Here is a 12,091-nt window from a genome sequence, read left to right as displayed (position 1 = left end):
ACGCACCATCCCTCCATACCTTCCTGCATGCACTTATAGTGCACTCCATCACTCCCCCGCCCCCGCAAGTCCCGTACTCTACTGCCCCGGCGCGCCCAGCCGCGCCGCCCACTACCCCTACGCCTACACCAATACAAATCCCGTCTGTCGGTACACAAGTACCCAGCCCACTCCCCCACCTATACTCCCACGCGCAATTGGCGCCTCCTACCCCGCCCACTCGTGTCGCCTCGCCCCAGTCCCCCTCCGTCCCCGGTCATGACACAACTCATGGCCGGGCTCGTAAAAGAAAGAGGTCGATTGATTCGTGCGACGCGGAATCAAATTCCAAAAAATAAGGGCTTTTCACGCCCCCCCAAATTCCCGCCCGTGTTGACGGGCGGCGTTATATACCCATTGCAGGGGGCTTCCCGCCCCGAACAATGTTCCCCACGCAGCCTCCTCGCGGAGGCTGCGTGTGCGAAGATCCTAGTCAGAAAAATTTTATACAGTTTCTATTGATTGAACTTATACTACAACAAGCAACATGCCGCCAAAAACGAGTGGAAAGGCCGCCAAGAAGTCCGGCAAAGCGCAGAAGAACATCTCGAAGTCTGACAAGAAAAAGAAGAAGCACAAGAGGAAGGAGAGCTACGCCATTTACATTTACAAGGTGCTCAAGCAGGTCCACCCCGACACCGGTATCTCCTCGAAGGCCATGTCCATCATGAACTCGTTCGTGAACGACATTTTCGAGCGCATCGCCGCGGAGGCGTCCCGGCTCGCTCACTACAACAAGCGGTCGACCATCACGTCGCGAGAGGTGCAAACCTCCGTGCGGCTGCTGCTGCCCGGCGAGCTCGCCAAGCACGCGGTCAGCGAGGGCACAAAGGCTGTCACCAAGTACACGAGCTCCAAGTGAGCGGTGAGCGGTCGTCGGGACAACGGCGTGGCGTGTTCGACTTATCGAACGCCCGCTCGCTCGCGTTTTGTGTTTATTATTATTATATACTATCAAAACAACAACGGCCCTTTTCAGGGCCACAATATATTTCATGAATGAATTGTGTGTGTGTGTACACGCCAAAAATACGTTTCTCCAACACGAACAACAGCAGTGAGAAAAAAAAAAACCTAAATTTGTAAGTAATTTTGAAATTCGAATTTCGAATTATACGTTCAACAATAATTATTAACGTTGGTCATATTTTGTGGGTATGATTTATTTTATTTTATTTACAAACTAGGGCTTCGCCCGTGGTACATATTATTTCGCAATAATAAAAAGTAGCCTATGTATGTTCTTTCTCAGCGTCTAAAGATTGTCTGTGCCAAATTTCATCAAAATCGGTCCAGTAGTTTTGATGATGAGCCTATTCATTAACAAACAAAGTTTTCCTCTTTATAATATTAGTGTAGATACAATATTATGATTGTCAGATCTACCAACCCGATATGCACACAACATTTCATGAGAATCGATCGAGCCGTTTCGTAGGAGTTTAACTTTAATTGGTTTAGATTATACAGAAGAATAAAATATAATCTAAAAATCTATATAGGTAGGTAGGTAGGTAGGTAGGTAGGTACGTACAATATAAAAATGAGACCCGTTTCGCGTTGTCACGGCATCACGTGTGAACGGCTGAACCGATTTCGATAATTCTTTCTTATCAAGTATATTCCTTATTATAATATTAGGATATAGATAAAAATTATACATAATTATTATAGATGTTTAGTTTATAATAAACCTTCTTGTTGAACGCATCAAAATCCGTTCCGTTTCATTTTATGTTTGTTTGTAATATAATATATATAATAATAACAACAAACAATTGATGGAAAATTACCATACCTTTCAATGCTGCCTGCCTTTCAATTTTCTCGGTTTTGGAGACGACTGTATATTATGTTTTTATGTTTCCATATTATGCTTTCCAGAAATAAAGACGATGCTTAATTTGTGTGTGCACATGCATGCACATTTTTGCGGTTATCCTAAAAACAAATTCATAATAAATTATATACCATCATGATTTGGCTCGATATTTTTATACATGTTACATAATTTTTTTTCACTCACAACCATTTTATTACTTATATATTAATATAACAACGCAATGCGATTTCATGTACTATCTTTGAATCAATATTATATTTATTTTGACAGACATCGTCAGTTTGATTTATTGGTGTCAATTTAAAAAAATAAAAAAGTTTAACACAAATAAGGTTTCATATCTTTAATTAAGTTAAGATATTAAATAAAATCCTCCTTGATGATTCCCAATTCGACTGTAGTCTGTACTGTTATTTTACCTCAGCCTTATGTCAAAACGTAAATTTAATTGATATACAACAAAAAATTAATATTAATTATTAAATGGAGAAATAATTAAACTTGTACAGTTAATTTGAAGTTATTTTTTTTTTTTAATAACTGTTTAACAAATAAATGGTAGATTGATTAGTTATCGCCCGCGGCTGTGCCTGCATTGTTCAGAACGTAACAAATTATATATACTAAAAGCTTCCTCGAGATGCAGCCTATCTATTGAAATAAACCGCATCAAAATCGGTTCTCTAGTTTTAATTATACAAATTTATATAGGGAATATAGCACACACGGACAGACATTCAAACCGATTTTCTGTTATATTTATATAGTTTTGTGTTTTGCAATAGTTTTGGTAAATTAATATTTTGTACTAGATTTCCGCCCGCGGCTTCGCCCGCGTTTTCAAAGGAAAACCCGCATAGTTCCCGTTCCCGCGGGATTTCCGGGATAAAACCTACCCTATGTGTTAATCCAAGTTACCTTCTATATGTGTGCTAAATTTCATTGTAATCGGTTCAGTAGTATTTTTCCGGACGTATAGAAATTTTCCTGGCGTATGGAAATTTTCCGGACTGAGAAAATTTTTCCTAACCTAACCTAACCCAACCTAACCTAACCTAACCTAACCTAACCTAACCTAACGTAACCTAACGTAACCTAACGTAACGTAACCTAACCTAACCTAACCTAACCTAACCTAACCTAACGTAACCTAACGTAACCTAACCTAACCTAACCTAACCTAACCTAACCTAACCTAACGTAACCTAACGTAACCTAACGTAACCTAACGTAACCTAACGTAACCTAACCTAACGTAACCTAACGTAACCTAACCTAACCTAACGTAACGTAACCTAACGTAACCTAACGTAACCTAACGTAACCTAACCTAACCTAACCTAACCTAACGTAACCTAACGTAACCTAACGTAACCTAACGTAACCTAACGTAACCTAACGTAACCTAACGTAACCTAACGTAACCTAACCTAACCTAACCTAACGTAACCTAACGTAACCTAACCTAACCTAACCTAACCTAACGTAACGTAACCTAACGTAACGTAACCTAACGTAACCTAACCTAACCTAACCTAACCTAACCTCTCCTAACCTAACCTCTCCTAACCTAACCTAACCTAACCTAACCTAACCTAACCTATCCTTTTCCACCTTATAGAAATTTTTCCTGACGTATAGAAATTTTCCTGGCTTATATAAATGTTCCTGACTTATAGAAATTTTCCTGGCGTATAGAAATTTTCCGGACTTATGATAATTCTCCTATCTTATAGAAATTTTCCTTTCTTATGGAATAATCAACTTGAAGATTACTCGAGATCTCAAAAACGGCGCAACGGATTTTGATGCGGTTTATTTTAATAGATATAATTTTTAAATGTTCATAAAATTTGCAACCGAACGAGGCCGCGGCGAATTTCTAGTTAGGTATATTATGAACGTATTATGTATTTGTTGGTATTTTTTTTTTTAGTGCTGTTTTGTTTTGGTATACGAAAATACCTATGTAGAGTATGAAGTAAAATAAATATAGTTTGAAAAACTAAAAAACACGCTTTCAAGTTAGATACTTACCACTAAAAAGTAGAAAATAATAATTCTTTAATCTTGTAATCAAGCAATAACCAAGACATATTTTATTTTTGAACGCATTTTTATGAAACTTTGCACCTATGTAGAGTATGTATGAAGTAAAATAAAAAAGTAGAATAATTTCCATCCATTTTGGATAAGACCGTACATGTAAATTTAATGAATAGATCCAGTACGACCATACCATAATGACGAACATAACAATATTATGACATGGGCTGTGTATGACATTGACAATATTATGACAGTGCAGATTGCACATTGCACATTGAAGATCGTTTTTCTTTTTTTTTTTTTGTTTTCGAGTTCGAGTAGTTAATTTTGCATCAGGAATCGTGCAAATCCAACACAAAACTTTGATTATTATTATTTTATCTCTCTTTTCTCGACATACACACCGCGCGAACGGTTACTTATCGATGTCTCTCTCGCACTCGACTACGATGAATAACGAAACGGAGACGAGTGTACCTAATGTGTTTATAAAAACGGCGTCGTACGCGTTTTCGTATTCATTCGAAGCGCAACCACTTCTCCGTGCGGTCGTATTTGTTGTTTTATTTCTCTATAATAAATATAGTGAATTCGAATTTCGAACAAGCCCCCCGGTCACAATGGCTCGCACAAAGCAGACCGCTCGCAAGTCCACCGGTGGAAAGGCGCCGAGGAAGCAGCTCGCCACCAAAGCGGCCCGCAAGAGTGCGCCCGCAACCGGTGGCGTGAAGAAGCCCCATCGCTACAGGCCCGGCACGGTTGCTCTGCGTGAGATTCGTCGCTACCAGAAGAGCACTGAGCTACTGATCCGCAAGTTGCCGTTCCAACGTCTCGTCCGTGAGATAGCGCAGGACTTCAAGACCGACCTCCGCTTCCAGAGCTCGGCCGTCATGGCCCTGCAGGAGGCGAGCGAAGCGTACCTCGTAGGTCTATTTGAAGACACCAATCTGTGCGCTATACACGCTAAGAGAGTGACCATTATGCCAAAGGACATTCAATTGGCCCGCCGTATCCGTGGTGAACGCGCCTAAGATCCGTTTGTTGTTTGCATTGTTCGTGTCTCGTGTCGTGTCGTGTGGTGTGTGGTTTCAATATGAAATAACATAACATAACATGACATAGCACAGAGGACACGTCATCGGACATCGAATGTTAAAAAAAAAGGCCCTTTTCAGGGCCGCACGTGATTCATTTTAATAGTAGGTACCTAACCTAACTATAAACGTTTTCCACTGTGCAGTAACGGAAACATACAACGAAATATCTAATAATATAATGATAATATTGTTATGAGAATGATAAAATGTATTAATATTATTATATTACTATTATAAACAGAAAACTTACCTACCTGATGAATTTTAGATTTTAGTAATGTAATCATTCAGTAGCCATTAACTTTAAATTCTTCTAATGAAATAGTTTTATTTAATATTATAAATGCAAAAGTTGTTGATGGATGGACGTATGTATGTATGTACCTATGTGTTGAACCGATTACAATGAAATTTAGCACACATAATAATAGAGAGATAATAGAGTACAAGTGAAATGATAGTGAGTGTTGTAGTTTTGCGCGCGTGGGGAAACATATCCATAATACAATAATATATAATATTGTGGAATTAATGAATCGTATGCGGCCCTGAAAAGGGCCTTTTTGTTGTTAATTTGTTTGTTTCAAAATCATCGCCGTGGTGGTCGTACGCCCATCTTTATTCGTACCAAGAATAATAATTATTAAAACGCCGAATCGATTGCATGGAATAATTATTGACGTACGTACGAACGGACGGACGATCTTTGAAGTAACACAATTAATTAACCGCCGAATCCGTAGAGGGTACGTCCCTGACGTTTCAGCGCGTACACGACGTCCATTGCGGTGACGGTCTTCCTCTTTGCGTGCTCGGTGTAAGTGACGGCGTCACGGATCACGTTCTCAAGGAATACCTTGAGAACGCCGCGCGTCTCTTCGTATATCAAACCGGATATACGCTTGACGCCACCCCTGCGAGCGAGACGACGGATCGCGGGCTTCGTGATACCCTGGATGTTGTCACGGAGCACCTTCCTGTGCCGCTTAGCGCCACCTTTTCCGAGCCCCTTGCCTCCTTTACCGCGGCCTGTCATATCGCCGACTGTCTTGCGTTATTCTACTCGTTTACTTGCTTACTCGCTGCGTGCCCGAAAGCTTGTGCGCTCCGCGCCATTTCATGTCGGACTTTTATACACACACATTATACACGCGTTTCGCTCGGCTCGCCCTCGACGCGCGACGGAGACGGATAGATATATCGTGCATATCGAGGGACTGCGTTAATAATCTTTGAATAATAATAATAATAACTCAATCACAACAATTGACAACATTTCATTTTTTAATCGCATATTTTAAGAGAAATTAAATAAAAAAAAAAATAACGATAAATGTGATGATGACGTCATACATACGGAGGAATAAAAAATAAAAATACTATCACATTTACACTAGACATTAACAGGGTAGGTATGGCATGTGTCAAATTTCATATTAATGTAATTTTTGTGAATTATTATATAAATAAGTAGCTTGAAATTTTTTGAAATGTATATAATAGATCGTCATTACTTAATTAACTTACTTGTGTTGTTATCATTATCCTTCTAATATTATAAATGTTACTATTTCACGCAAATATTACTGAACTGATTACAATGAACTTGGATTAACACATAGGATAGGTTTTATCCTGTTGAAAAAAAAAAATAAAAATCGACACAGCAAATTAAATAAGTAATTATTATTAACCAACTCTCTATCTATAAATATAGATCCCTCGTAGTTATTAAGTATAGTAGAGCCATTTTAAAATAGGCAACATTTGACAGTTCAACAAAATTCAACAACGTAACCTAGTAACGACGACATAGAATAACAAGATATTTCGTTTTGTTAGAACTGCACATTTGCTTAACTTTTTTCAATTACGACTACATAATATTAATTATAATAATAATGACCGATAAAAGTATTTTTTTTTTTTTAAGATTTCATTTTACTGATAAACCATTCTAAACATAATAAATACCAGAGACGTTACTCTAAAAATCGAAATCTGACATCTAGAATCGAATGCTTCACTTTAATCGATGTTTACTGCGCTCAGGTGCATTACGAAGATTTAAGGAATCTACAACGGTACGACAATAATAATTCATCAAAACATGGATACGTCATTGTCGCTATTGAATTAATCGTAATTGCAGTTGATGATGATGATATTATATATAAGTAACTTAATGATTAGGTAAATAATAAACTATTAATTAACTACCTACATTCGTGTTATTATCGATTCGTCATAATATTGTTACTACTCCTCTGTCTATTATTTAGGTATTGCTTATTATGCGTTATTATGCGACGATATTAAGTTAACACAATAATAATATTATAATAAATACGCAATTGTGAATCGTAGTCTCGTTCTCGCGCGGCCTATATAATATTTTGACAATATTAAAACGTGCGGGCGTTGCGGTGTGGTGTGCGTACTATGTACCTACTAGCTGTTAGTACCTGTGACTGTGAATATAATATTGTGACAAATATGTGACATTTATTTATAATATTGTCATTTCGTTATTGTGGCACATTCGTATTGTTATTATTTTTGTATTTAAAGGACGTTAAACATATTCGACCGATCGCCGAACTGTGTGTGTAGCCGGCCGCGCGGTCGTCGTTTGCGTTATGCTGTTCTACAACAGGTCACATTCATCCCCCTAAAAACCGTCGCAAACATATTATATGGCGATTACGAATAGTTTCACCTTAACGTCTGTATATCAGTGTATTGAGAGAGCCTTTTTCGAAACGACAATCGGTTTAATTACAGGTGAAATGATAATTTTAAAGTTGACACCGCGCACGCGGATAGCCCTTGGCAAAATTTAAACGTCCATCGCTATCGATGCGCTCCTCGAGCGTCGCGCGGGCTTGCACACTACGAGGGCCGATCTCAAAAGGGACGAGAAACATGTGAAACGTATACTTTTAAACGTTAATTTCACGTAAAATATACGTTCGAACGGAGGCATGTTAGTGAAAAGTTTCAAGCGCGACCGCGAGAAAACGTATCTCGATTGCACGGTTCCCCGTGAGGTAAACCGTCCAGTCGATTCCTACACTAGCGACACCGTACGTCGAATACAGTGAAACCTACTAAGTACTACTTATATATACTAATTATTATTACATACTATTGTCGACGTAAAGTTGAATTTTAATTAACAAAAATGGCAGACACCGCAGTCGAAACTGAAACTCCGGCGCCAGCGTCGACGCCCGCGAAGAAAGCGCCCAAAGCATCAGCAGCAGCAGCAGCAGCGGCGTCGGGAGGAGCCAAGAAAGCGGCCAAAGCAAGATTGGCGCACCCGAAGACGTCGGAAATGGTGAACACTGCTATCAGCGATCTCAAAGAGCGTAGCGGCTCTTCCCTGCAGGCGATCAAGAAGTACATATCGGCCACGTACAAGGTGGACGCGGATAAACTGGCGCCGTTCATTAGGAGATATCTCAAGGGCGCCGTCGAATCCGGCACGCTCGTTCAGACGAAGGGCAAGGGCGCATCTGGCTCGTTCAAACTGGAGTCAAAGTCCTCCGCGGCCAAGAAGAAGACCTCTCCGTCGAGCGGAGCCGCCGGCAAGGGCTCCGGAGCGGCGGCGGCCGTCAAGGTGCGCAAATCTGGCGGCGGTGGCAAGGCGCAAGCGGCCGCCAAAAAGACGGCCGTCAACGCAGGCAGCAGGTCCAAGAAGGCGGCGGCAGCCGCCGCCGCAGCAGCGGCCGCAGACTCGTCGTCCTCGCCGTCCAAGTCGAAAGCGTCAGCGGTGAAAGACAAGAAAGTAGCTGCAGGCAGAAAGAAGCCCGCCGCGGCCGCCAAGAAGGCGCCGGCTGCGGGCAAGGCGGCCGCAAAACCCGCCGCAGCAGCGTCGGCCGCCGCGCCGAAGGCTAAGAGGAGTGCCAAACCGCCGACGAAGAAGCCGAAGGCACCGAAACCGAAGAAAGCGGCAACGCCAAAATCCAAAGCGGCCACCGCCAAGAAAGCCTCGGCCGCGTCCAAGAAGTGAACGTGTGGTGTGCGTGCAATCGATCAATCGCAAGCGCAAGCGCAACCTAATTCGACTTCGACGAAGGTTAAGGTTGGAACTGGTTATGCAGTGCAGCGGCGACGGCGAGTGCATCGGGCACAAGTCTCAGCAAAATAGATACATATTATATATTATCTATCGCCAAAAAGCCCTTCTCAGGGCTAACATATATTTTCGAATGCGCACTCACTACGAACGTTAACGTTTCCTTCCAATTTGCGAGGACGAACAAGCAACTTGTAGGTACCTACACAATAAAACTACAATTATTACAATTTTACAAATTACATAATAGTTATGTAACATCATAATATATTATAGTAGCAACTAGCAACATGCATGCACAATATAATAACAACAAGAAAATCAAATCTACTACTAACTAATCTACAGCTTTACGTTAGGTTAGGTTTAGGTTTAGGTTTAGGTTTAGGTTTAGGTTTAGGTTTAGGTTTAGGTTTAGGTTTAGGTTAGGTTAGGTTAGGTTAGGTTAGGTTTCTTAAAAAAAAACTACACAGAAATAGGAGCCCCGCGAAGCGGGGCTCCGTCGACGCGCAATGAAATAAGGAATAAATAAAAAAACATCAAAATATACCTACGTAATACGTACGGTAAACACACACGTTACTTTTTACCTTCAACTTGCAAAATAAAATATTATGTAACTATTCATCGCACACTGCAACACGCTACCACACAGACAGACACAGACACAGACACAGACACAGACACAGACACAGCACAGACACCGCCCGCCCGCCCCACACCAGCGCACGCCGCCCGACCGACCGCCCGCCCGACGCCCGACTCCCGATAGTACATTTTACCGAAACTTACTAAATACCTACTCTCTAAAATCTATACATACCTACTGCTATGAATAATTATTAATTATTATTGATGGTTGTCTAGACAACACAGTCTGTTTCTGTCACCTGACAAGTTACTTTAAAAACAATCAACCACGGTACAGATACAAACTGTCTTTTCGACATCGTCATAGATTGTGACGTACGTACTAATCATTATTATTATGAGTAACTAGCGGTCCGCCCCGGCTTCGCCCGTGGTACATGTTTACGTTTTCTCTACGTAAGAACCATCCTCGTACTTCAAGGAATATAATAAAAAAAAAAGAATTATCGAAATCGGTTCAGCCGTTCTCGAGTTATGCGCTTACCAACACATGTTGCGATTCATTTTTATATATAAGAAGAAGAAGAAGAAAGAAGAAGAAGAAGATAATAATATTTGGGGATGCTGTACACTGAATCAAAAAAAAAAAAATATCATTTTGCATGTATGTTAAGAGATGAAGCCTCGCTTAAATAAAAATATAAATAAAATATGTACATAACAATATAAATTATTATTATTTGACACGGTCGTGTTCACTGCGCATCGCTCGTCGTTTGTGTTCGCTCGCATTTCACGGCGTCATGCCCACCGCAATCACTAGGACGCGTAGCCGTTATATATTAAATCAGATGGTGTCTTAAAAAAAAAACATACTTTAGTGATCGGCGCGTATCGTTGTACGTATCAGTTTTTCGTTTATTATAATATTATCAAAGAAAACGGTAAATAATGTCTGGACGCGGTAAAGGCGGTAAAGTGAAGGGGAAGGCAAAGTCACGTTCCAACCGTGCCGGTCTGCAGTTCCCCGTCGGCCGTATTCACAGATTGCTCAGGAAGGGCAATTACGCTGAGCGCGTGGGCGCCGGTGCCCCGGTCTACCTGGCGGCCGTGATGGAGTACCTGGCGGCTGAAGTTCTCGAGTTGGCCGGCAACGCGGCGCGCGACAACAAGAAGACTAGAATTATTCCGAGACATCTGCAATTGGCCATACGTAACGACGAAGAGCTGAACAAGCTCCTCTCCGGCGTGACCATAGCACAGGGCGGTGTATTGCCTAACATTCAGGCTGTGCTGCTGCCCAAGAAGACGGAGAAGAAGGCCTAATTGGATTGCATTGCATTTACCAATAACGCTACAATTACATATTTTTATGTATGTTCATCATAATATTATGAATTGTTCAAAAGGCCCTTTTCAGGGCCGCAATATATGTCTTGACAACAACGATAGATAGAGTTTCTAGCAGCCTAAACTCTCATCTCTTCAGTGATCGTTTACCATTTGACACGTACCAGAACATGAATAATATTAATCTATGTGTTTCGCCCGCATTTAATATTATATTATAATATAGCCTTTAACCCTAGAACCGTATCCATATTAGAATTTCATTAACGCTACCCAGGTGTACAAGACGTGTAGGTACCCCGATGAAAAAAAAGTAACATTCATTTGAGTATTTTTAATTTAATTTATAATGGCATTTTTGTATTTGATCAGTAGTTCCTGAGATTAGCGCGTTCAAACAAACAAACTCTTCAGCTTTATAATATTAGGATATAGATAAGAATTATACATAATTATTATAGATGTTTAGTTTATAATAAACCTTCTTGTTGAACGCATCAAAATCCGTTCCATTTTATGTTTGTTTGTAATATATATAATAACTAGCTGTGCCCCGCGGTTTCACCCGCATTGCTCCGCTCCTATTGGTCTTAGCGTGATTATATATAGCCTATAATAGCCTTCCTCGATAAATGGGCTATCTAACACCGAAAGAATTTCTGAAATTCGATTAGTAGTTCCTGAGATTAGCGTGTTCAAATAAACAAACAAACAAACTCTTCAGCTTTATAATATTAATTATAGATAATGTTCGTTCGTTAATCGTTTTCGTCAAGCGGGAAACTTGGAATATTGAAACTGTTTGGCGAGGCGAGCAACTGTTTTCATACTTCGTATTGTGTAAGCTGGAAATTTAAATAAATGTTAAATCAAGTAAAATTTTTAATAAATAGGTACTTGCTATTGTTTGGATACTATAGATTTATTTATTTATCATTTTATTTGATTTTGATATTTTATTTAAAGAAAAACCCGTTCCCGTAGGATTTCCGGGATAAAACCTTCTAATCTTATGTCCTTTCTCGGGTATCAAAATATCTC

The 12,091-nt window shown here is 40.2% G+C and overlaps 5 protein-coding genes across 5 annotated transcripts; 4 read left to right on the top strand and 1 right to left on the bottom strand.

The window, feature by feature from the left end:
* Window positions 1–505: 505 nt before the first annotated feature.
* LOC149475609 (histone H2B) lies at window positions 506–1,026 on the top strand. Its single transcript, XM_089712740.1, has one exon. The coding sequence runs from the start codon at window positions 527–529 to the stop codon at window positions 899–901; it is 375 nt and encodes a 124-aa protein (XP_089568866.1). The 5' UTR covers window positions 506–526; the 3' UTR covers window positions 902–1,026.
* Window positions 1,027–4,436: 3,410 nt separating this feature from the next.
* On the top strand, window positions 4,437–5,193 carry LOC149475608 (histone H3). The gene has a single exon (XM_089712531.1). It carries the CDS (start codon window positions 4,552–4,554, stop codon window positions 4,960–4,962), a length of 411 nt encoding a protein of 136 aa, XP_089568657.1. The 5' UTR covers window positions 4,437–4,551; the 3' UTR covers window positions 4,963–5,193.
* A 297-nt stretch (window positions 5,194–5,490) lies between these two features.
* LOC149475607 (histone H4) lies at window positions 5,491–6,119 on the bottom strand. Its single transcript, XM_089712711.1, has one exon. The coding sequence runs from the start codon at window positions 6,062–6,064 to the stop codon at window positions 5,753–5,755; it is 312 nt and encodes a 103-aa protein (XP_089568837.1). The 5' UTR covers window positions 6,065–6,119; the 3' UTR covers window positions 5,491–5,752.
* Window positions 6,120–8,129: 2,010 nt separating this feature from the next.
* Window positions 8,130–9,070, top strand: LOC149475606 (uncharacterized). The gene has a single exon (XM_089713141.1). It carries the CDS (start codon window positions 8,213–8,215, stop codon window positions 9,041–9,043), a length of 831 nt encoding a protein of 276 aa, XP_089569267.1. The 5' UTR covers window positions 8,130–8,212; the 3' UTR covers window positions 9,044–9,070.
* A 1,548-nt stretch (window positions 9,071–10,618) lies between these two features.
* Window positions 10,619–11,214, top strand: LOC149475605 (histone H2A). The gene has a single exon (XM_089712593.1). It carries the CDS (start codon window positions 10,652–10,654, stop codon window positions 11,024–11,026), a length of 375 nt encoding a protein of 124 aa, XP_089568719.1. The 5' UTR covers window positions 10,619–10,651; the 3' UTR covers window positions 11,027–11,214.
* The last annotated feature ends 877 nt before the right edge of the window (window positions 11,215–12,091 follow it).

This window comes from Colias philodice, chromosome 29 (genome assembly GCF_061535455.1).
Source record: "Colias philodice isolate Cphi_HAF_F1 chromosome 29, ilColPhil1 Martin Lab GWU primary, whole genome shotgun sequence".
In the NCBI taxonomy this organism is placed as follows: domain Eukaryota; kingdom Metazoa; phylum Arthropoda; class Insecta; order Lepidoptera; family Pieridae; genus Colias; species Colias philodice.
The sequence above is the reverse complement of the archived record's forward strand: the minus strand, read 5'-3'. Positions and strand labels throughout refer to the sequence as shown.